At 34.0% G+C, this 22,056-nt stretch overlaps 1 protein-coding gene across 8 annotated transcripts in view; it reads left to right on the top strand.

Annotated features, from left to right (window-relative positions):
• The window catches only part of LOC114306443 (disease resistance protein SUMM2), a 115,589-nt gene that overhangs the window by 5,681 nt on the left and 87,852 nt on the right, over nucleotides 1-22,056 (top strand). For 6 of the 8 annotated variants that reach the window (XM_082879256.1, XM_082879254.1, XM_082879253.1 and 3 more), the window contains exons 4-5: nucleotides 3,523-3,587; nucleotides 7,977-10,764. In XM_082879256.1, coding sequence (XP_082735382.1) covers nucleotides 8,095-10,764 — 2,670 coding nt within the window. In that variant the 5' untranslated portion in view covers nucleotides 3,523-3,587; nucleotides 7,977-8,094. Of the gene's footprint in view, nucleotides 1-1,934; nucleotides 2,161-3,522; nucleotides 3,588-7,976; nucleotides 10,765-22,056 lie in introns of all 8 variants that reach the window. The other 2 variants (XM_082879250.1, XM_082879251.1) reach the window with 2 other exon arrangements.

Genomic DNA, 22,056 nt, shown 5'->3' with positions numbered 1-22,056 from the left:
AACAAATGGGGTCTGAAGACTATCAAGTTTTGGAAGGCCATGATAAGCTCTATGTTTGGGATTCCAAAAGTTCGCTTTTAAGTATTTTTGTGTAGATAAGCTTTAAAAAAGAAAATAAATTTATTGATAAAACGTAGTCACATAATTTCTGTATATTTTTTTTAAAAATAAATAACAAATATAATTTAAAAAATATATCATTAATTTTTTAAAGATGGATACATTAAAATTATATAATTATATTTATTGAATTAATATGATTTTTTCAAGAATAATCTAAACACAAGTACCTAAAAATAAATAATTCAAATTAACGAAACGGAAGTTGAGGGGGAGTCACAAACCAAAAATTCGACGGTGTAATCCTATAATCCTTTAGATGACTAGAGAGATGTCAAGGGATATGTACAGAAGCATATTTTGAACATTTATTTATATCTTGAAAAATGATACAGAATATTAATTAGTGGTTGCATTAGGGATGTGATAGTGGGTCCCACCCACTGCCACATGTGTTTTGTGTCTTAGTTCTTTTTTTTTTTACTTGCCACATCATTAGTGGTGTTAGTGGTAGGAATTTAGTGGTATGTAGCATTGTTGTTATATCTTATATTGCAATAGTAACTGCACTCTCTTTTTGAAAATTTTTATCTTCTTTGGTTTCAATTTTTTAAATTCAATTTTTTAGATATTTTTTAAATTCAATTTTAAATTCAATTTTTATCTTCTTTAGTTTTTTTTTCAATTTTTATCTTGAGTTTTTTTATTTTTTTTAATATTTTTTTTGTTTTTAATAACTTTTTTCAATATTTTAAGTAAATTTTTTACTTTTTAGATACACTTAATATAAATACAATTTAAAAGTATAATATTTATGAAAAAAATTATAAAAAATTAATACCAAAAATAAAAAAATACAAAAAATCAGTATATTTTAATATTTTTATGTATTTATTGATTATTTAAATATTTTCTTACAAATATTTTATTTTTTAGGTGCATCTAATTACCTGAAATATTAAAAAAATTCATTAAAAATAAAAAACACAAAAACAAAAAACTCAATTTAAAAAAAAATTGAATTTAGAAAATTGGAGCTAAACAAATTTGTTAGAATAAATTCATATTAGATCAAGTCCATATAAAAAGATGTTCAAAATTTAAGTCCCTTAGTTATTAAATTGGGAGCTAGTTTCTTTTCCGGACCATAATTTGGATTGTAAATCATTGTTCGAGACTACGGATCCCATCTCAACGTCGAACCATTCATTTTATTAGGTACTTCATGTACATTACCGATACAAAAAATTACATCGATTTGATAATTATTTTTTTCACTTTTGTAATGAATAAATAAAAAAAACAAATGAAGTATTTTAAAAACATAATTGTTGTCCATTTTTTTTGTTGACAAACACGATAAATTGAATAAATTACGATTATCGGATCAACTTAATTATTTTAAAAAAAAATGATATAAGAAGTGTCGAACAAAATGAACCATTCGAATAATTGAACCAATACACTTGATGCACTTCACAATCTAGACTAGTTCCATACAATCCAAATTATGAACCAGAGAAAATTCATCTCCTTTAAATTTTGAGAGCTGAGACCCACACTTTATACGTCTTTTTCTCTCGCCCCAAACTTATACCAAATCTTTCCATGAGCCGTCTTGCTAGTCCCGATTAATCCACCAACTCGATCAATGCTCGTACACCTGTCACTCTATATCCAAATTTAAAATGTTAGAAACACTAAATATTTTACTTAATTTGTTACAAAATATTCACATTAGATGGGTTTCACATGAGCGTGGATCTCACTCCCTCATGTGGTTAAATCTTTGGTAAACTTTTTGTATGCCTAACATTGCTCACGGTGCTAAAATCTTGGAATCTCAATAGTATCATTTTTTTTTTATTCTGTAGACTTACATCTTTAAAAGGAATGATTTGTCTCATGTTGAAATTTCAACTGGATCACATAGTTAAGATTTTTTACCAACCAAAGTTAATCAACGGAGTTCTCTTACTAGTCAGAATTAATGAAAGGATTCAACTAGAGCATGAGTTAGAATACTGGGCCAAGGAATTTCACAATTTCATTAAAAAATCATGTCATTTGGTCCATGGTGGGGAAAATTGCAATTCTATGGTATTGATCTATAATTTTTATGATACTACGTAGTTGCATTGTCATGAATTTCCTTGGCCTTGACATGCTTCAAAATAGATCTATTCATTATTTTTCTATAGGTTTATTTGTTGTTGTTTTTTTTTAAATTTATTTTTTATTTTTAATATTGATCTTTTTTTTAAAGATCTTGAAAAGACAAACACAATTGGTTTGTTTTTCAGAAAAATTTTTGACAAAAATTCTCTACAAACAAATTTTCAAGAGTAATTAAACCAAACAAATTTTTTCAAAAAAAATCTCAAAATTTTGTTTGGTTACCTACTTTCCAAAATCACACACTCTCTCTCTCATACACATCAAATCAATCACTTTTTTTAAAACTCTCTCCCCAAAACAGTTTTCCAAAACCATTTCTGAAAAAAGGCAAACCAAACAAGTTTTTGTACTTTTTATCTCAAAAATTACTTTACAAACACAAACCAAACATACCCAAAAATATGATTTTATTAAAAATTGATATATGTAGTTAAAAGTTATAACATCTTAAAATTTTATGAACACTACACATAAAAAGGTAAATATGTCAAAAAAATTCTTTGCCATAAAATGTTTAGACTTGCAAATGAGAAAGTGTTGTGCATGTCAGCTTGTAACTAAGAAAAACCAAAATTTGGATCTCTGCCACAAAACAATCAATGAGCGGGACTGTTGACCAATTTTTCCTACATTTATTCATTTTTCTTGTGATTGTTTAATAACTAATGTAAGTAAATTTCTCTTTTATAAAAGTTAAATTTATTTTGTTTGATACACTTTTTTTTTTTTTAATCTCGTTTTGCTACACTTATCAGTCTTCTAATAATATTTTTGACTTCTTCCTTCCATCTTAATATATGGACATGAGTACAATAGGGGGTTGAGAATCCATATAACGTGGAGCAAAAGTTATAGAATTATGGCTTATCTTCTTTGACATCAAAGATCAAATAACTCAATTTGTTGATTAGCAAAATAAAATCTACATTAATAAAAAATACTTGTATTCTCAAGAAATAACAAAAACTCTCTTATTGTGATTGTTAACATAATAACTCTTAATTTTGTAGCCTTCTACTGCAACAATATTCATGTAGTGAGATTCTGTTTCTGCATTATTTCAAGCTCATTTTTCTAGGTTTGTGTAATAGATTCGTGAGCATTTTGGATTTGCTCAATTCTAGTGATATTGAACCATATATGTATTTTTAGGTGATATCTAGGTAGTATGTGGAAATACATTTCACCAAATGCTTCCACATATGTTTTTGTCTCGAGATAGATTGCAAGCTTATCTCATAAAAATGTATCTACTCATTAATTTTTGTTGTTGTGGACAAACAGATCTCTTGCAAGCTTATCTCAATTCATGATTTGGTGAATGCATTCTACAATTTCTTTAAATAAAGGTAACTTCTGTTTACTGTAATCTTCAATTCTTGTTCTCAAACTTAAATGCACAAGTTCTAAACTATGTTTGATCAACTAATTGGATTAAAGACAAAATTCATTTATATGGTCAGAAAGGTTCTATATGATTTTGGATTAAAATACAATTGTTAATTTTTCCATCCACAGTAACGGAAGGTGTGTCACGCACACTGTTTTTTAAAATGACTTGATTATAAAAAAATAAATTGAAATTAACACAATAAAGAGACAATTTTATCTCGATCTTCTCCAAACCTAAAATTAAATTAAGATGTAATTAAAATAAAATAAATATATAATTATGGATTGACCTAAAATATAAAATATCATGAAAGAGTGATTTAAAATATAATTAAATTAACATATAAAATAAATAATTATTAAGGATTGATCTAAAATATAATTAAATTAAAATTAGATTAAGATGTTTGGAATTACAATAAATAATTAAGGATGTATGATTAATTGTGATCTAAACTATAATTAAATTAAAATTAGATAAAAATAGGAATTATAATAAATAATTAAGGATTTTATGATTAATTTTGATTTAAAATATAATTAAATTAAAACTAGAGTAAAAAATTAGGAATTATTATAAATAATTAACAATTTATGATTGATTATGATTTAATTGAATTGATTTTAGAAATTATAAATTATGTATACGAGAGAGGAAAAAAAGAATATATATATAAATTATGTATATGAGAGAGGGAAAAAAGAATATATATATATATAAGACATAAGATTTACGATTATTACAATCATTTCATATTTATAATTAATGAAATTAAGGGTCATATGTTGGTCCAAAATTAGATGGGGCCTTTCTAACTATATTTTAACAATAGGAGAGCTAAAATGTTCCAATCTCAAATCACGAAGAAGAAAATATAATGTTAATTTGGTAATGACCATAGAATACAAAATTATGAAATATTGGAGTCAATAGATTTTCGGCCAAGAGGGTGAACAAACCAATTTTAATTTCAAATTGTTCTTTTTTATTTTTTTGGATAAATAATTTCAAATTATTCTATTTTCAATTCGCCAATTTAAAGTTTGTCTTATTTTGTTAGGATTAATAGTGAAAATCACAAAAAATCACGAGTAAATTACACTTTGCATCCCTATACTTTGCACTAAATTTCACTTTGATCCCTGCATATGAAATCGTGACAGTTAACCCCCTGTACTTTTGGTCAAATTCTACTTTGGTCCCTATACATGAAATCGTGTCAATCAACTCCCAGCACTTGGTCAAGTGTCAATGTCCCATTCTGTTACTATATTGTTTAAGTCTTTAATAGGAATTCAGTCTTATGATAAATATGTGACTATAAAATGAGGATAAGAGAAGAAAATTATCCTTATTTTCCACCAATACATACTTTGTCTCACGTGATAAACATGTAAGGAAATTAGGACAAAAAGTAAAGAAAACATAACTCTTTTCAAATAAATAAAGGTAGGCAGAGAAATAAAAAAAGAGAAGAGGAATATTCTATCGTTACTGTGAAAAACAGAGTTTTGTGATTTCTATTTCTACAAAAAATCTTAATATGCCTCTTTAATTGTTCATAATTTATGTTTTGTTTTAATCGAATATAGACAAAATATGATGTAAATTTTGGGATGTGTACAGGCAGGAAATGTGCATGATTTTCCTCCTTTACTCTTATTTTGTAGTCACATGTTTGTCGTATTACTGACCTTTATTAAAGATTTATATGGTAGAGTAACAAAAGGGAGACATTGATACTTGACTAGAAATGTAAGGGTTGACTATCACGATTTCATGTGTAGGGACCAAAAGATTTGACTAGAAGTGTAATGGCTTGATTGTCATGATTTCATATATAAGGGCCAAAGTGGAATTTGGTGCAAACTGCAGGGGTGCAAATTATAATTTACCTAGGAATTTTTTAAAAATACAAATATTCACACATTCAATAAATTAGAAAAATATAAAATTTTAAGAAGTGAATATTTTTAAATGGATTCATACTAACTTTCGTACTTTCTAAATAATATCTTAATAATTAAAAGTATAAATGTTCAGATTTACAAGTTCCACACTTATTACAAAATTCACACTATTATAATGCAAGGAAGATGAGTCTCATGACAAAATATTTCTCAAAAGTATGAAATTTTATAAGTGAATTTTTTTTCACAATTTCAAATTTTAAAAAAGTTTATTTTTTTTTCATTTTACATAATTTTGTATTTAATTGAGAACGATTTGGCTGAGTAGTTATAAAAAAGGGATTAAATTCATTTTACCTCTTATGATTTAAATATAGTTAGAAAATTCCCAAGTGATTTTGGAGGATTAAAGTGCCGTTAATTTTTTCATTCAAATTGACGGAAGGTGTATTACACACAATATTTTAAAATGGGTTTAGTTTTTTGAAAAAGTAACATGAAATTAATACAACAAAAAGATTAATATGTTAATTAGAATAAAATAAAATACAATATAATTAACGATTAATTTAAAATATAAAATATAACTAAATATTTTAAGTAAGAATATAAAATACATAATAATTAGAAATTGATCTAAAATATGATTAAATTAAAATTAGATTTAAAATTTAGCAATTACAATAACTAATTGAATATTTAAGATTAATTGTAATTTAAAATATAATTAAATTAAAATTAGAATAAAAAGTTAAGAATTACAATAAATGATTCAGAATATATAATTAATTGTGTTTTAATTGAATTAATGTTTAAACATTATAAACTATGTATATTAAAGGGTATTATAGTGATTTTACATCTCTAATGTTAATGGTTCCACTTTAGTTCAAAATCATATGACGAGATCTTTCTGACTATTTTTGAATTACAAGGGTAAAGTGCTTTAGCCTTAAATCACAAGGGGATAAAATAAATTTTGCCTCATAAAAAATCGAAATTATATAAAAAAACAGATGTACATTTTAAAAGTTGTAAAATTTTAAAGTTTTGAAACATTAAAAAAGAAAAAAAAGAAGTTTTTCACATAAGCATGTTAATCAACTAGGCCTAACCCAGTTGGCTACTATGACTTTCTTAAGGGTTTAGTCCCTAGGAGAGGTCATAGGTTTAAATCTCCTTAAGGGAGTTGAATTAAAGAGGCAATCACTTGACTTTGTAAAGAATGCAGAGGCTAACTCTCACAGGTATTAATCTAACAATTAACAATTGACTTTCACCGATCAATATATATATATATAAATATAAATATAAGCATGTTGACCAAAATAAGGATAAAATTGTCATAAAAAAACATCTAATTTCTATAAAAGGATTTCTAATATACAATTTCATACATATATAGAATTTATTGGATCACATTTTATTTCCATAATATTTATGGCTAAACAAATTCTTGAAAAGAGTCTTTTCACTGATTTTTCCTACACTTAAATGGATTCTATTTTGTTATGATTATTAACGTACAAATATTTGTGAATGCTTTATGTAGTATCTATAATTTCCCATCTCTCCTCAAGCGTTTCTCTGGTGTTTATCATATTCTCAGAATTTAAAAAAAAAAAAAAAGAAGTTTTTGGTAGAGAGAGGCTCAAGGTATGATAAACACTGTTTGATTCATAAATTTAGAGAGGGATTTAGAAAGGGAATAAAAAAGGTAAAATATAAATTAAAAAAAAAAAACTAAATGTTTTTTTTTGAGAAATGTTAGGGATTATGAAATTTTTTTCATGAAAATGATCATGAAAGATTTGTGACCCTTAGATTACTTTGATTAGTGTGTTGTACTTTATTCTAAGTGTAATCCAAAGGTCATAAATCTTTCATGATCATTTTCATGAAAGACTTTTCATGATACCTAGCATTGCTATTTTTTTTTTTGAAAAAATTGAAAAATTAAATTAATTTTTTGGATATAATTAAAAATTTTGTGTCTATAAAGAAGTATGATGATGGAACATTGATGTGTAAAAAAAAAAAAAATTTAAATGAAAAAATTGATAATGTTCTCGGTTTTTTTAGATAGTTGAATCAAACTAATAAGTAGAAGGGCAAAAACATTTAATCCTATATTCTGTTTTTTTTTTCCCCATTACTATATAAAATTGATAATGTTGTTAGTTTTATAAATTGGGAAAAATTGATAATATTCTCAGTTTTACTAAATAGAATTTATTGATTTAAAAAATCTTAGATAGGACTTGAGTAAGCATAACATTTGTAAATAGCACTTTTAGGTAATTAACTGTTTCCACCTAGTTAATGTTAATTTTTTTTCCCCCGCGTTTTTTATTTTCCTAATCAGCAAAAGAGAGAATTTTATCTTCATTTTTTATTTCTCTTCTTTGATATCTCTCTTTTTGTTTTACCTGCAGATACAGATTGAGAGAGCTTTATCCTTTGAAATTCGAATCTCAAACTAGTTTCTTCTTCAATATTTGTTTCAAAAAAAAAAAAAAAAAAGAAAAAAAAAAGAGAAAAGGTGGATTGAAAATGAGTGCCCTGCAAGGTGTATTTTCAATTGTAGGGGCAATTACAGGGAGAATAGTTGAGCCAGTGATCCAATTAGTGGTGCTCCACGTTGGTTTTGTTTTTCAGTACAAGAAGAAGCAGGAGAAACTAGAAGTTGAAATTAAAAACCTTGAAGAGAAGAGAAAACAAATCGAAGAAAAAGTTGATGAAGCCATTACTCGTGGTGAAGAAGTTGATGAACCTGTTTCAAACTGGCTAGTAGAGGTGGAAGAAAGACTTCAGAAAATTAAGGATGACAATACTATTAACGAAAACATGCAGTGCTTTAAATTCTCATGTCCGGATTACATCTCGCGATACCGTATGAGCAAGGAAGCCGAAAACAAGATGGAAGAAGTAAGAAATCTCACTCAGAGTGGCAATTTTAGCACAGTTGCACATCCTAAGCCATTTGCTCAAGAACTTCAATTCCCATCATCAAGTGCAAACTATGCAAATTTTGAGTCGCGAAAATCGGTTTGCGAGAACATCATGGTGGCATTACAAGATTCCAATGTTAAAATGATTGGAGTATATGGAACAGGAGGCGTTGGTAAGACGACAATGGTCGAAGAGATTGGCAAACAAGTGAAAAATGTACTTTTTGATGAAGTGGTGGTGGCAGTTGTCTCTCAGGACGCAAATGTGAGCAATATTCAAGGGCAACTCGCTGTCCGCTTGGGTCTGAAACTAATAGAGAAAACTGAAGTGGGAAAAGCAAATGAACTGTGGAATAGATTAAACAATGGGAAGAAAAATCTCATTATATTGGATGATATTTGGCAAGAATTGAACTTGAAGACAATAGGTGTTCCTATCACAGATGGAAACAAAGGTTGCAAAATTGTGATAACGTCTCGAATCCGAGGTGTGCTGGAGAAGATGGAAGTTGATAGATATTTTCCAATGCAAGTATTATTAGAGAAAGAAGCATGGGCCCTGTTCAAGAAGAAGGTGGGAAATTTTGTTGACTCTCCTGAACTCCATGATATAGCTGATGCAGTTTGTAAAGAGTGTGGAGGCTTGCCGGTTGCTATACTTGCAGTTGGAGCCGCATTGACAGATAAGAAAAAATATGTTTGGGAAGATGTACTTGATCAATTCAAAGATTCCATGCTAAAGAATATTGCGGGAATCGAGCCAAAGGTGTATGCTTCCTTAAAGTTAAGCTATGATCGGTTAGAATCTAGTGATGCAAAATCATGCTTCTTGCTGTGTTGTTCCTTTCCTGAAGATGCTAATATTTCAATTGAAGTGTTGGCGAGACACTGCATAGCAAGAAGTTTGCTTGGACAAAATACAAATACACTAAGAAGAGCAAGCCGTCGAGTACTTACAGTGGTCGATATCCTCAAAGATGCTTGTTTGTTATTAGAAGGTGAAGATGAAAACTTTGTCAAAATGCATGATGTCATTCGAGATGTTGCTCTTTCAATTGCGAAAGATGATGGCAAGGAAATTCTAGTAAAACATGGTGACAAAAAGTGGCCCGAGAAAGATACATTCGAATCTTCCTCAGCAATGTCATTAATGTTCGACAGCACTCTTGAGCTTCCGAAGCTTCCGGATGATTTGGTATGTCCACAACTCCACACCTTGACCATAGTATTGGAATGGGACTGGCGTAGCGATGCTTTGCTTAATGTTCCAGATAGGTTTTTCAGTGGAATGGAGAAACTTACAATTTTAGAATTGAATAGAATCTGTATGTTGCCTCCATTATCTCTTGCTAATTTGGTTAACCTTCGGATGTTATGGTTAGAAGATTGTGAGTTGGGAGACATAGCTATACTCAAGGATCTAAATAATAACCTTGAAATACTTAGCCTTCGAGGTTCTAATATCGAGGTTTTGCCATCAGAGATAGGACAATTGACTCGTCTTCGGTTGTTAGATCTGGGAAATTGTAAAAAGCTCACAGAGATTCCACAAGGTGTCATATCCAATTTGTCTCGCCTGGAAGAATTATACATTTTAGATGAGCATAGGCAGGAAAGAAGCAAAGTGAATCTTGATGAGTTGGGGAAATCGACGCAATTAACCACTTTACAGATTCACATACCAAATGTCATGCTATTGCCCAAGGACTTCTGCTTTGAAAACTTGATCAGATTTAAAATATCAATTGGTATTGGTATGCGTAAGGGTATGGGTATTTCTAAAACTTATTCAAAGTCGTGTAAACTTAGGGGTGTTTCCTTAATGGACAAGTTTATCGTTTTGTTGCCGAGAGCTGAAGCGCTACTTTTGGAAAATATTGAAGGTTTACCAGAGGTGCTGCATAACAGAGGTGGGGAGGGGTCTTTGATGGAACATCATGGACTAAATCCATCAGGCTTCTTCAATAATTTAATTGAATTAACAATTAAAGATTGTAGGTTGGAATATCTCTTCTCCCTGTCCTGTGCAAGAGGATTTCCACGGCTCCAGAGACTACAAATAGTTGATTGTGAGATGATGGAAGCAATAGTTGGAATTGAAGAAGAAAAAGATGAAGATGAACTCTCAAGTCAGGTAATTAATTTCAGTCAGTTGAAATATTTGGATCTCGTGAATCTACCCAAGCTCATAAGCTTCTACCCCAAAGTGGAGAAGATGACAACATCCGAAGGAAATTCTTCTACCCAGGCACAATCTTTGTTTAATGAAAAGGTATGCTCTATCAATACCCTTTTCATTTGCTTTAATCCATTATATCTAGTTATTATAAAATGCTCTATGCATTAGGAATACAATCAAACAGTGCTAGGTTATTTTCAATAAAAATCAAAATTGTTAATCCCTAAAAAAATCACCAAATTGTTGGTCACACAGTGGCAAGCATGAAATCATTACAACAAATTAAGATTTTAAAAATAAAAAAATCATGAATAGAATTAATTTTTAAGAACAAAATGTTTAAGTTGTCAAAAGTGTCGTTGCATATTTAGCAATGAAATTAGATATTTAGTGACGAATTATTATCATTTCTTGACCAAAATAGTCTAAAAAAACGAACATCCTATGCATCAAATTGTTTTCTCTTAAAGTGCATTTATTAACCACATTTTAAAAATTTTGATACAAAAGTCTGTTTTCTGATTTTTTAACAAAAGTTAGTCCCTAAATGTTTCTCCCTTCATTTTGGGGACTAAAATTAGATTGCTAAAACTCTTTCTCCTTTCCCTCTATAAATGAAGAGAAATATCAATTATTTCTATTATTTCATTTCCAAGTCAAATTTAATTAATCAATTTTTTTTTTTTTTTTTTGTCACCAAGTATTCCAAATGAAGTTTTAGGGATTGGTTTGCTTTTAGATTTGCTACTAAACAAAACTAATGTGCTCCTAGCCCCCTACCCATAATCTATATGAAGTAAAATTTAGATGAAGCCCCAAAGCAGTAATCTAAGGTGTCGTTTGGGAAGAGCTCATTTGGGCTCTTTTGGCTCTTTGAGCCACAAAAGACAGAATAGGCTATTTGAGCCACAACAGACAAAACATCACATCCAATCCATAATTATTACACTCTTCTCTCACAAAAAAATTCAAAAAAGCCAAAAAGTCCTTCCCAAACCAAGCTTTTGAGCCCAGGCTCAAATAGCCAAAAAAGCCAAAAAGTCAAAAAGCCAACCCACTTTCCAAACGGAGGCTAAATTTTTTATTTTAAATGTTAAAAATACTCATTACATAGAAATATTGGTCCATCTAACTATATACCATAATGTGACTTTCTAAACTAGTTCAAATTTATGTTGACAGGTAAATTAACCTAGCAAAAAACTTATGCCAGCATGCTTGTGTGATTTTTATTTTTTATTTTTAAATCGATATAAGATTAATTATAATATGAGAAATATTATATCCAACTAGACAATTAAAATTCAACAGTAGACAAAGCCATATATTGTATCAGTGGAAAATGCCAACTGAGTTGTGATACACGCAGTAGCTTGAAAATTTCTGAAGTTCTAACGTTTATGCTATAAATTTTTTTTGAGACTCTTAAAAAGGTTCTTTCAATTTGATCAACAATAATGGAATGATCTATTAAGTGTCAATTTTTAATTTTTCACAAATTTAGTCATGTAAGACATAATTTTCTTGCCACATCATTTTGGATGAATTATAGTATTTAAATTGTGATTTTCTAATATTTCTATTATAAAATCTAAAAGTAAATGGGATTCAAACTCAAACATTACCATCAAGCCTAGACACCAAAAAATATACTCTTATTTAGGAGATTCTATAAGTTTCTAATTTCAATATTCTAGGTGGAATTTAATGTGTTTTTAAGTCAGAAAATTCTACAATACACACCCTTTAAAATGATTATTTTAGTTATGATTTATGAGATCATATGTATCTCTAGTTATGACATTATTTTAGTTCTGACTTGTAAAATCTTTGGTTATACCTTATGTAGTATTTGGTTATAACTTTTATTTATTTATTTATTATTTTATTATTATTATTTTTTCAACTAAATGTTTTAAAATAGTATTATCTAAACGGGTATTCAAGAAATATTGTCATGCTAAGAGTGGGAATAGGCCAGATCGGTCAATTGTTTATGGTAATACTTATTATTATTAATAATAATATTTGATATTATAATAAAACTCAATAAATTATAATAGTTAAATATAATATATAATTTATACAAAAAAATAAAATAAAATCAAAAGTATAAAAGAAAAACCCAAACAAATATACAAGGAATAAGGTTCAAACATGAGTAGGACGACTATCCTGATAAGATGCAATATAATATTTGTCAATAGGAGTAAGGACCCCTAAAAAACAACCTTTATTGAGAAGGAAGAGGATCTCCTTCAGTCCAAATTTTGAATTGGAGTGTGCCGTTTGAGCTCGTGAGGCCCACCACGGGTCTCATTTTGATGATTTGAAAAGTTTATTTTGTCGGGCACTTCGTTTATTTCATCCAAAAAAAAAAAAATAAAAAAATAAAAAAATAGGTCAATCGCATAACTGTAATTTGTTTAATTTTTCACTAAAAAAAATAGACAACAATTGTGTTTTAAAAAATAAATTATACATTTTTTCAGTGAGAAACGTAATAAATTGAACAAGTTATAATTATGAGATCGACCAAATTTTTTGTGTGGATGAAATACACGAAGTGCCTGATAAAATAAATATCACGCCCTCAAAATAAACCCATTTATCATATATTCTTGACATGCTTAGACAAAAGAGAATAAAGCATAATTTCATAAATCAGAGTATTCTTACAAATGTATTACATGTTAACAATAAAAGCAAATGCCTTATGGGCTTACAGCTTTCCAAGTCAACACTTGGTTACAAAAGAAAGAGTACTAACTCTATACAAAATAAGCCCTTGGCTTGATATACATGTAATACAAGAATGTAATCACAAAAGATGCCCCAGCCACTAAGCCTCTAAAGCTACGTCATTGGAGGTGGCATACTACCTGTACCTGAAAATGATGTCCCATATAGGGTGAGCCAACGCCCAGTAGAGATATGCTAAACACAATATATGCAATAACTAAGACATTAGCAATCGATAAATGTTTAACTCTCATAAATCAATTCATAACCCATTTCAATTACATGACCAAGTGTCCATGTTTTATTCCAGTTCTTATCCAAATTTCCAATCCATAACCCTGGCTCAGAACCTGGCCATATACTTTAACAGAGATTTCATCTCATGTCAACAGTTCTTCCATTTCAATAATTCAAATGAGACAACAACTCACAACAAAATACTTCCATAAGTCTTAACAGATACACATATTTGTTGTATCATTAACACATACAAACACTTCCTTACTTCACAAGTGATACACGGATTTGCTGTATCAACACTTCAATAGATACACAGAATTGCTGTATCAATGGAGTCCATCCCCTATCTCCTCCCACATAACATCCGGTTTAGGAGTCCATCCCTTATCTTCCCCTAAACCGTGGAGTACATCCCCTATCTCCTTCCACACAACACAACGTATATAAATAACTATCATATACATGTTCAATCAATACACAAATTCGATGTATTATTCCAATTGTCATATTCGATGACATATTCAATTGATTAGTTCCAGTTTGCCCAATCATCATGCATTGTCTACAACAATCACGACTATCCTCCACCGATAGCACAAAGCAATTATTTCTAAACAGATAATAAATGCATCAACAGATAGTTTATCAACATTTTCAAAAGTGAGCGATTAATAAATCCAACTTCACTATTCCATCTCATAATGAGCCAATTTCATTATATTCAACTCAATTTCATATTCTCATAACAAATGTCATTAATTACTTAAATGACCCCATTATACCCAAACATGGCATTTTTTTTCCCTTTTTTCAATATTGACCCAAAGGTCTAAATATCAACAACTAACATCAATAACCTCCTTTTTAGACCCAAAATAATTATATATGAGCCAAAAGAATAAAACCCCTCTTTTCATTATTATATAACTCAAACCCTAACTTCCAAAATCAAACCATCTATACAAATAGCTCAATATCTATGTTAAAGCATATAAGAATGAGTAGGAATCCCTACCTCAAATTCGGAGCTCAAAGGAAGAAGATGAAGAAATTCAAAGTGCACCAAATCCCAAGATTTTCGGATTAAAAAATAGCCCTCAACGATCCACACAATTTTTTCAAAGGCCCAAGGTGAGGAAATCACTCCTACTAGATCAATCCCTAGAGAGAAGGTAAGGTTTTAGAGTGAGGTGCTCTCCAATGCAGGTTTTGAAAAAGTAAGAGAGAGAAAGGAAATCAAAAAGTGATCTGAAAAGTGAAATCCCGGAGTGTTATAAAAATCGCCCCACTCGAGCGTCAGACACAGACTCACGCTCAAGTGTTAAAAGCGCCGCTCGAGCGTCGATTGCACACCTGCAGAAGTTTTGCAGACATGGTCCCCGCTTGAGCGTCAAACTCTCCGCTCGAGCGGAGGAACAAAATCAAAAGGGTCACGCTCGAGCGTCAAAACTCCCGCTCGAGCGTCCGAAGACCTGCAGAGAAAAATACTGGGAGATGGATATTCACGCTCGAGCGTCAAAACTCCCGCTCGAGCGGAGAAGTAACAACGAAGGGCCCGCTCGAGCGTCAAAAGCTCCGCTCGAGCATGAAGGCCAAATTCTGGGCATCAACCTTTGGTTTCAAAGCACAGCCAACCTGTTTCAAACCTGCTCAACACAACCCAAGACTCAAATACAAGGAGTAAAGGATTCAAATGAGAATGAGACAACAACACATCCACGGAACCGAGTCCGGAATACAATAAATAAAGAGAGGATAAACCAAGATCGCTATAATAAATTGTTCGGATCTTCGAAACGGGACCCGTGATGGACCTCATGGGCCCAAACAACACCCTCTATTGACATGGGGATGGGCATTGTACCAGGCACCAAATCTATAGAGAATTCTACCTCACGATGGGGTGGTAACTCAGTGAGATCCTCAGGAAAAACATCTGGATACTCACAAACCACTTTTGGAAATATCTCCCAGATTGCACTATCCTCATCAAGAAGAAAACTAAGTTTGCCTTGACTTCGTGGGTCATACAACGGTGACAACCCTCTGTCAACTCTATCCTCCAGAAAATAAAAACAATCCCCGCCAAAGGTGCATACCGTAACCCTTCCGCGATAGCAATTTATGACGGCCCGATAAGAGGATGACCAGTCCATACCAAGAATAACATCAAACTCCGACATTTCCAATATCACCAAATTAAAAGGGCCCACGACACCCTCAATTCAAGACAACTTGACCCCTGATTGGTGACTCAACCATAAGCGAAGACTCTAGTTGTTCTACCGTTAGGCCTAACATGGATGCAAATGTTGATGCGATAAATGAATGAGATGTTCCCGTGTCTATCAATACGTTGGCCCAAGTGTTATAAATAAGATAAGTACCTTTTATCACTGATGGTCCAGATGATTGTTTAGAAGCAGTGATTGCGTAAACTCACCATTGGGGCCTCTGCTCACCTCTACCTGCTCTCAAAACGTTAACCGGTTGTGTTGGCTGTGCTGATGTGGCCCCCTGTACTGCCCTTGCTGATTGCCCAGATTGAACTGATTGATAATTCTGTCGCTAACCTTGGCCTACTTGATAACTCCCAGAATTTCGGGATCTAGAAGCGCTCCCCATGCCGACTAGTTGTGGGCAAGGCCCCTTCATGTGTCCCGATTGCTTACAATGGTAACATGTAGGCAATTTGCCCTTTCCCTGGGCTTGGCTTTGAGAACGTGTTGGTTGTTGATGACTAGGATTTTTCTTGCACTCTATTGCTATGTGACCTTTTTGGCTACATCGGAAACAAGTAACATTGATAGGACCTGTGCTTCTAGAACTTCTCACATAAACGAACCCCGATGACTTGGATTGCTAGGGCGTAGATTGGAAGGAAGATGAAAATGAGCCCCTAGATTTCTTGGAAGATCCGGTATCACCTTAGATTCAGCATAACTCAACCTCTTATGTCTCTGCCTAGCTTTCTCAGCCTCTAACATAATCTCTACATGGGCAGTGGCCTCCACCAGTCTATCATACTCCCGATACATATTACCCATCACCTTCATTAGAATTTTGGGCCTCAATGTCTTCTCAAATTCCAAACACCGATGCTCCTCAGTTGCCACAAGCTCGGGTGCAAAACCTGCTAGACTAGTAAATGTGGTCTCGAATTCCATCATTGGGGTGTCCAACTACCGAAGTTCCTCAAATTGCTTTCTCAACCTCTCTCTAGCCGTAGGAGGCAAAAACTTCTCTTGGAAGGCATAGGTGAATGCCTCCCAAGCATGCTCTATTCCATGCTTAACGGACTTCTACCATTGGCTCACCTCATTTTTTAGTTGGTAGGCTGCCAATGCTATTGGGAGTTCTCCATCGCGGATGTTTAGAATCTCAAAAGACTTAATAATGTGCTCTTGCCATTCGTCTGCCTTCATTGGATCAGGCCCGCCATTGAACTCTGCAGGGTTCGAATGGAAGAATTCCTTCTTCAAGAAAGAGGTTCGAGTCTCCTCCTTTATTGTCCTCGTTGCTTGCTTGGCTCAGAGTATTTCCATGGACTCTCGAAGAGCCCTTGCCATCTCTCGGGCTAATACCTCCATTGCATCTTTGTAACGCCCTCAGAATTAACCCATTATATATATATCATTGACATGCATTATTTAAAGAAAACACTTTAATAATTCATTATAATATCCATCAGAGTCTTACTAAACAAAAGCATTACATGTAACATCAAAGTAAATGCCCTACCGACTTACATCTTTCCAAGCCAACACTTGGACACAAAAGTATGAGTTCTAACTCAAATATAAATAAAGCCCTAGGCTTGTGTGTTTACATATACTAACAAATGAAAGCAAATAACTAAAAATAGTCTTCAAAATCCAAGTCCTTCCAAGCTAAGTCCTTGGAGGTAGCTTATCCCCTGAACCTGAAAATGATGTTCCCATAAAGGGTGAGCCACAGCCCAGTAGAAATATACTAAACCACATATAAGCAATGAATAAAGCAATAGCATTCAACAGATGGTTAACCAAGATAATCGATTACATCATTATACAGTTTCATGACATTAATGTCTAAGACACGCTTTACTTTCCAAAATTATCAATATGACTTAGGACCTGGCCAAACTTACAACAGTGAACTATATATATCAAATTCACATTCTTCCAATGTCAACAAACAAATGAGACTCAAGCTCAAATCAAAACACTTCATACTTCCAGTTTGATACACATTTTAGTGCTGTATCAATAAAACACTTCAATATAAATAAGCCCACATAAAAGTGATGCTAATGGAGTCCATCCCCTATCTCCTCCCAAACAAAATCCGGTTTAGAGGTCCATCCCCTATCTTCCCCTAAACCGTGGAGTACATCCCCTATCTCCTCCCACACAAAACAATGTATGTAAACACATAACATATATCACACGATCAATACACATAATGTCTGTATTAATTCAGCAGTCAAAATGAATGACTCAACCAATGTGATTAGTTTCAGTTATCCCTAATCCACATGCAGTGTCTACAACAAGCACGGCTATCCTCCACCGATAGCCCAAAACAGTTATTCTAAACTGAAAATAACTACGTCAACAATTCAATAGACAAATGATTCAATTTATCCAACTCGCCATTTAATCAATGAATTTCCCAATTCCATGAATTAATTATACAAATTAATTTAATAATACAACTAGGGTTTTTCCCAAAAATTACCAAAGTATCCCCAACATATCAAAATACCAAAACTTAGAACAAAACTTATAGAATGGAGTAGGAAATCCCTACCTCGAAGAAAACAACCCAAATGGTGAAGACAGAGATGAGTGCCCAAATACCAATGTGCTCCAAACCGCCAAATGTTCAGATTAAATGAAAGCCCTCGACTCCCTCTATCTTTTTAATAAAGCAACTAGGGTAGAAACACACTCTAAATAGATCAAACCTAAGAAAGAAGGTGAGTAGGGAGAGAGAGAAGTCGGACCTAGGGTTTGGAATCAAAAAGAAGATGAAAAAGACTAATCAAAACCCGCTGCTGCGTATATAAACTGGACTTGGTCGCTCGAGCGAAGACTTGGTCGCTCGAGCGACCAGACACAGAGAAGCTACGCTCGAGCCAAGGAAGCCTTGCTCGAGCCAACAACCCAAAAGCTCGCTCGAGCGAAAGAAAACTCGATCGAGCGAAGAACTCAAACCCTCAGGTCTGTAACCAGACACACGCTCGAGCGAAGGAACTATCGCTCGAGCGAAGAACGAACTAACTCGCTCGAGCGAACAAAAGCTCGCTCGAGCCAAAAACCTCTGCTCTCAGGTCTAACTACATAACGCAGTCCTCGCTCGATCGAAGAAACCCTGGCTCGAGCGACGGACCAAAACAAAGAGCTCGCTCGAGCGAAGAACTGCTCGCTCGAGCAAAGAGTCAAAATTCTGGGCAGCAACTCTTTGCTCCCAAGCTCAACCAACCTGCTACAAACCTGCCCATTGCATCCCCCAACTCAGAAATAGGAAATTAAAGGACGGTAACAATCAAAATACAATGGTAGGAGCTACGGAACCTAAGTCCGGATACAATAATCATATGGGAAAAGACCGGGGCCGCTATAACCTCCCCCCCTTCAAAGAATTTCGTCCCCGAAATTAAGAATAAGTTTATAAAAAACAAGTTTTTCTCAATTCCCAAAGATATTAAATAACAATAATAAACAGCTTGACCCAATACTGGTCACTTCATCTCTTTATCAAGAGGCATCTCACAATAAATATATAAAACAACATATATCTCAACCTGTATCATTATTATGCATTATTCCTTTCAATGTTAGCAATCCCCATATCATATTCAATTGCATGATATATACAACACATTCAGCAATGTAATCAACATATGCAATGCTACACTAAACTTCTATAATGAAGCAAGTTTCAAGATACACCCATTTACTAAAACATACTCAACGTTTTACAACTTAAGACATATGTAAGGCTCTTAAGTTCAACAATAATACAAAATCTAAATACAAGATTACAAATCGATAAACATGTCCGGGTATTTTTCGCGGACTTCCAACTCACGTTCCCAAGTGGCTTCCTCCACTCCGTGATGTTTCCACAAAACTTTGACCAAAGGGATGGTTTTGCCTCGCAAAACTTGATCCCGCCTATCCAAAACTCGAATCGGTCTCTCCTCATATGAGACATCCTCATCAACCACTAAATCGGTCCAATCCAACACATGTGATGGATCCGGCTCATACTTCCGAAGCATACTCACATGAAACACGTCATGTACTCCGGACAGCTGCGGCGGTAAAGCTAAACGATAAACAGCCTCGCCAATCCTCTCAAGGATCTCAAACGGACCAATGAACCGAGGGGACAACTTCCCACTCTTCCCAAACCTCATCAAACCCCGTCTAGGTGATATCTTCAGAAAGACATGATCACCCACCTCAAACACCAAAGGTCTCCTCCTACGGTCGGCATAAGATTTCTGACGACTCTGTGCTGTAACAAGCCTCTTACGGATAAGCTCAACTTTCTCCGTCGTTTCCCTCACCAACTCCGGACCCAATAGAGGTGCATCACCCACCTCGGCCCAACACACAGGAGATCTACATGGTCGGCCATACAAGGCCTCAAATGGTGCCATACCGATACTAGACTGGAAACTGTTGTTGTAGGCAAACTCCACCAACGGCAAGTGCCTCTCCCACGACCCACTAAAGTCTAGAACACAACCCCGAAGCATATCCTCAAGGATCTGAATAGTACGCTCGGACTGTCCGTCAGTCTGAGAATGATAAGCCGTGCTAAAGGTCAACTTAGTGCCTAAGGCACTCTGCAAACTCTGCCACAACCTGGCAGTAAAACGAGGATCTCTATCTGAGACGATCGTCACTGGAACCCCGTGTAACCTCACTATGTCCCGAATGTACAAGTCGGCAAGATGATCTACCGAATCTCTCACGCGCATAGGAATGAAGTGTGCCGACTTAGTCAACCGGTCTACAACCACCCAAATAGCATCACTACCCCGCTGAGTCCTCGGAAGACCCACAACGAAGTCCATAGTGACGTGTTCCCACTTCCACTCGGCAATAGGCAAGGGTTGCAACAAACCCGCTGGCCTCTGATGTTCGGCCTTCTCTTGCTGACAAGTAAGGCACTTAGATACGAAAGCTGCCACATCTCTCTTCATACCCCGCCACCAGAACTGACGACCCAAATCCCGATACATCTTAGTGCCTCCCGGATGCACCGCAAGGCGTGAATGATGAAAATCTCGGAGTACCTCCTCTCGACAAGACTCTGGCACAAACAGACGGTCTCGGTATCTCACACTCAGGTCGGGATACACCGTCAAACCCTTCTCAACCTTCCCACCGGAAATCTTCTCACGAAGCGATTCTACCTCAAGGTCACCCCTCTGAGCCTCTAACACTCGAGTCACAAGTGTAGGCTGTGCAACAACAGAAAACAAGGCCGCAGCCTCAACGGATTCGCCCAAAAGTAAATCAAACTCCCCAAGTGCACCCAACATCTCCCATTCTTGGATGGCTATACTAGCTATGACACCAACAGGTTTTCTGCTAAGGGCATCGGCCACCACATTGGCCTTTCCCGGATGATAATGCAATTCAAAGTCATAATCCTCTATGAACTCCATCCACCTCCTCTGCCTCAAGTTCAAGTCTTTCTGTGTAAACAAATATTTCAGACTCTTATGATCCGAGAATACCTCAAATCTCTCACCATAAAGATAATGCCTCCAAATCTTCAAGGCAAATATCACAGCTGCTAACTCTAGATCATGCGTAGGGTAATTCTGCTCGTGAATTTTCAACTGACGTGAGCCATAGGCAACTACTTTCCCTTCTTGCATTAATACACAACCCAGACCCTCTCGTGAGGCGTCACAATAGACTGCATAACCCAACCCTCTCTCTGGAATAATCAAGACTGGAGCGGTGGTCAGTCTAACTTTCAACTCCTAGAACGACTTTTCACAAGTCTCACTCCATACAAATTTGACTCCCTTCCGAGTCAATCTAGTCAAAGGCGAAGCTAATCTGGAGAAATCTTTCACAAACCGACGATAATACCCAGCTAACCCCAGAAAACTGCGGATCTCAAACACACTCTTAGGCTGTGCCCAATCTTGCACTGCCTCAGTCTTGGATGTATCAACAGACACTCCTTCCCCAGAAACTACATGGCCTAAGAACTTGACCTCTTCTAGCCAGAACTCACACTTCCCAAACTTAGCATAAAGCTTATGGACTCTAAGTAACTCAAGCACCACTCTCAAGTGTTCCTTGTGCTTCTCCTCAGAAGGTGAATAGATAAGGATGTCGTCCACAAAGACGACTACAAAACGATCTAAAAATTCCCGGAATATTC

This window comes from Camellia sinensis, chromosome 7 (assembly GCF_055761805.1).
Source record: "Camellia sinensis isolate YWXY chromosome 7, ASM5576180v1, whole genome shotgun sequence".
Taxonomy (NCBI): domain Eukaryota; kingdom Viridiplantae; phylum Streptophyta; class Magnoliopsida; order Ericales; family Theaceae; genus Camellia; species Camellia sinensis.
This window is presented reverse-complemented; position numbering and strand designations above follow the sequence as displayed.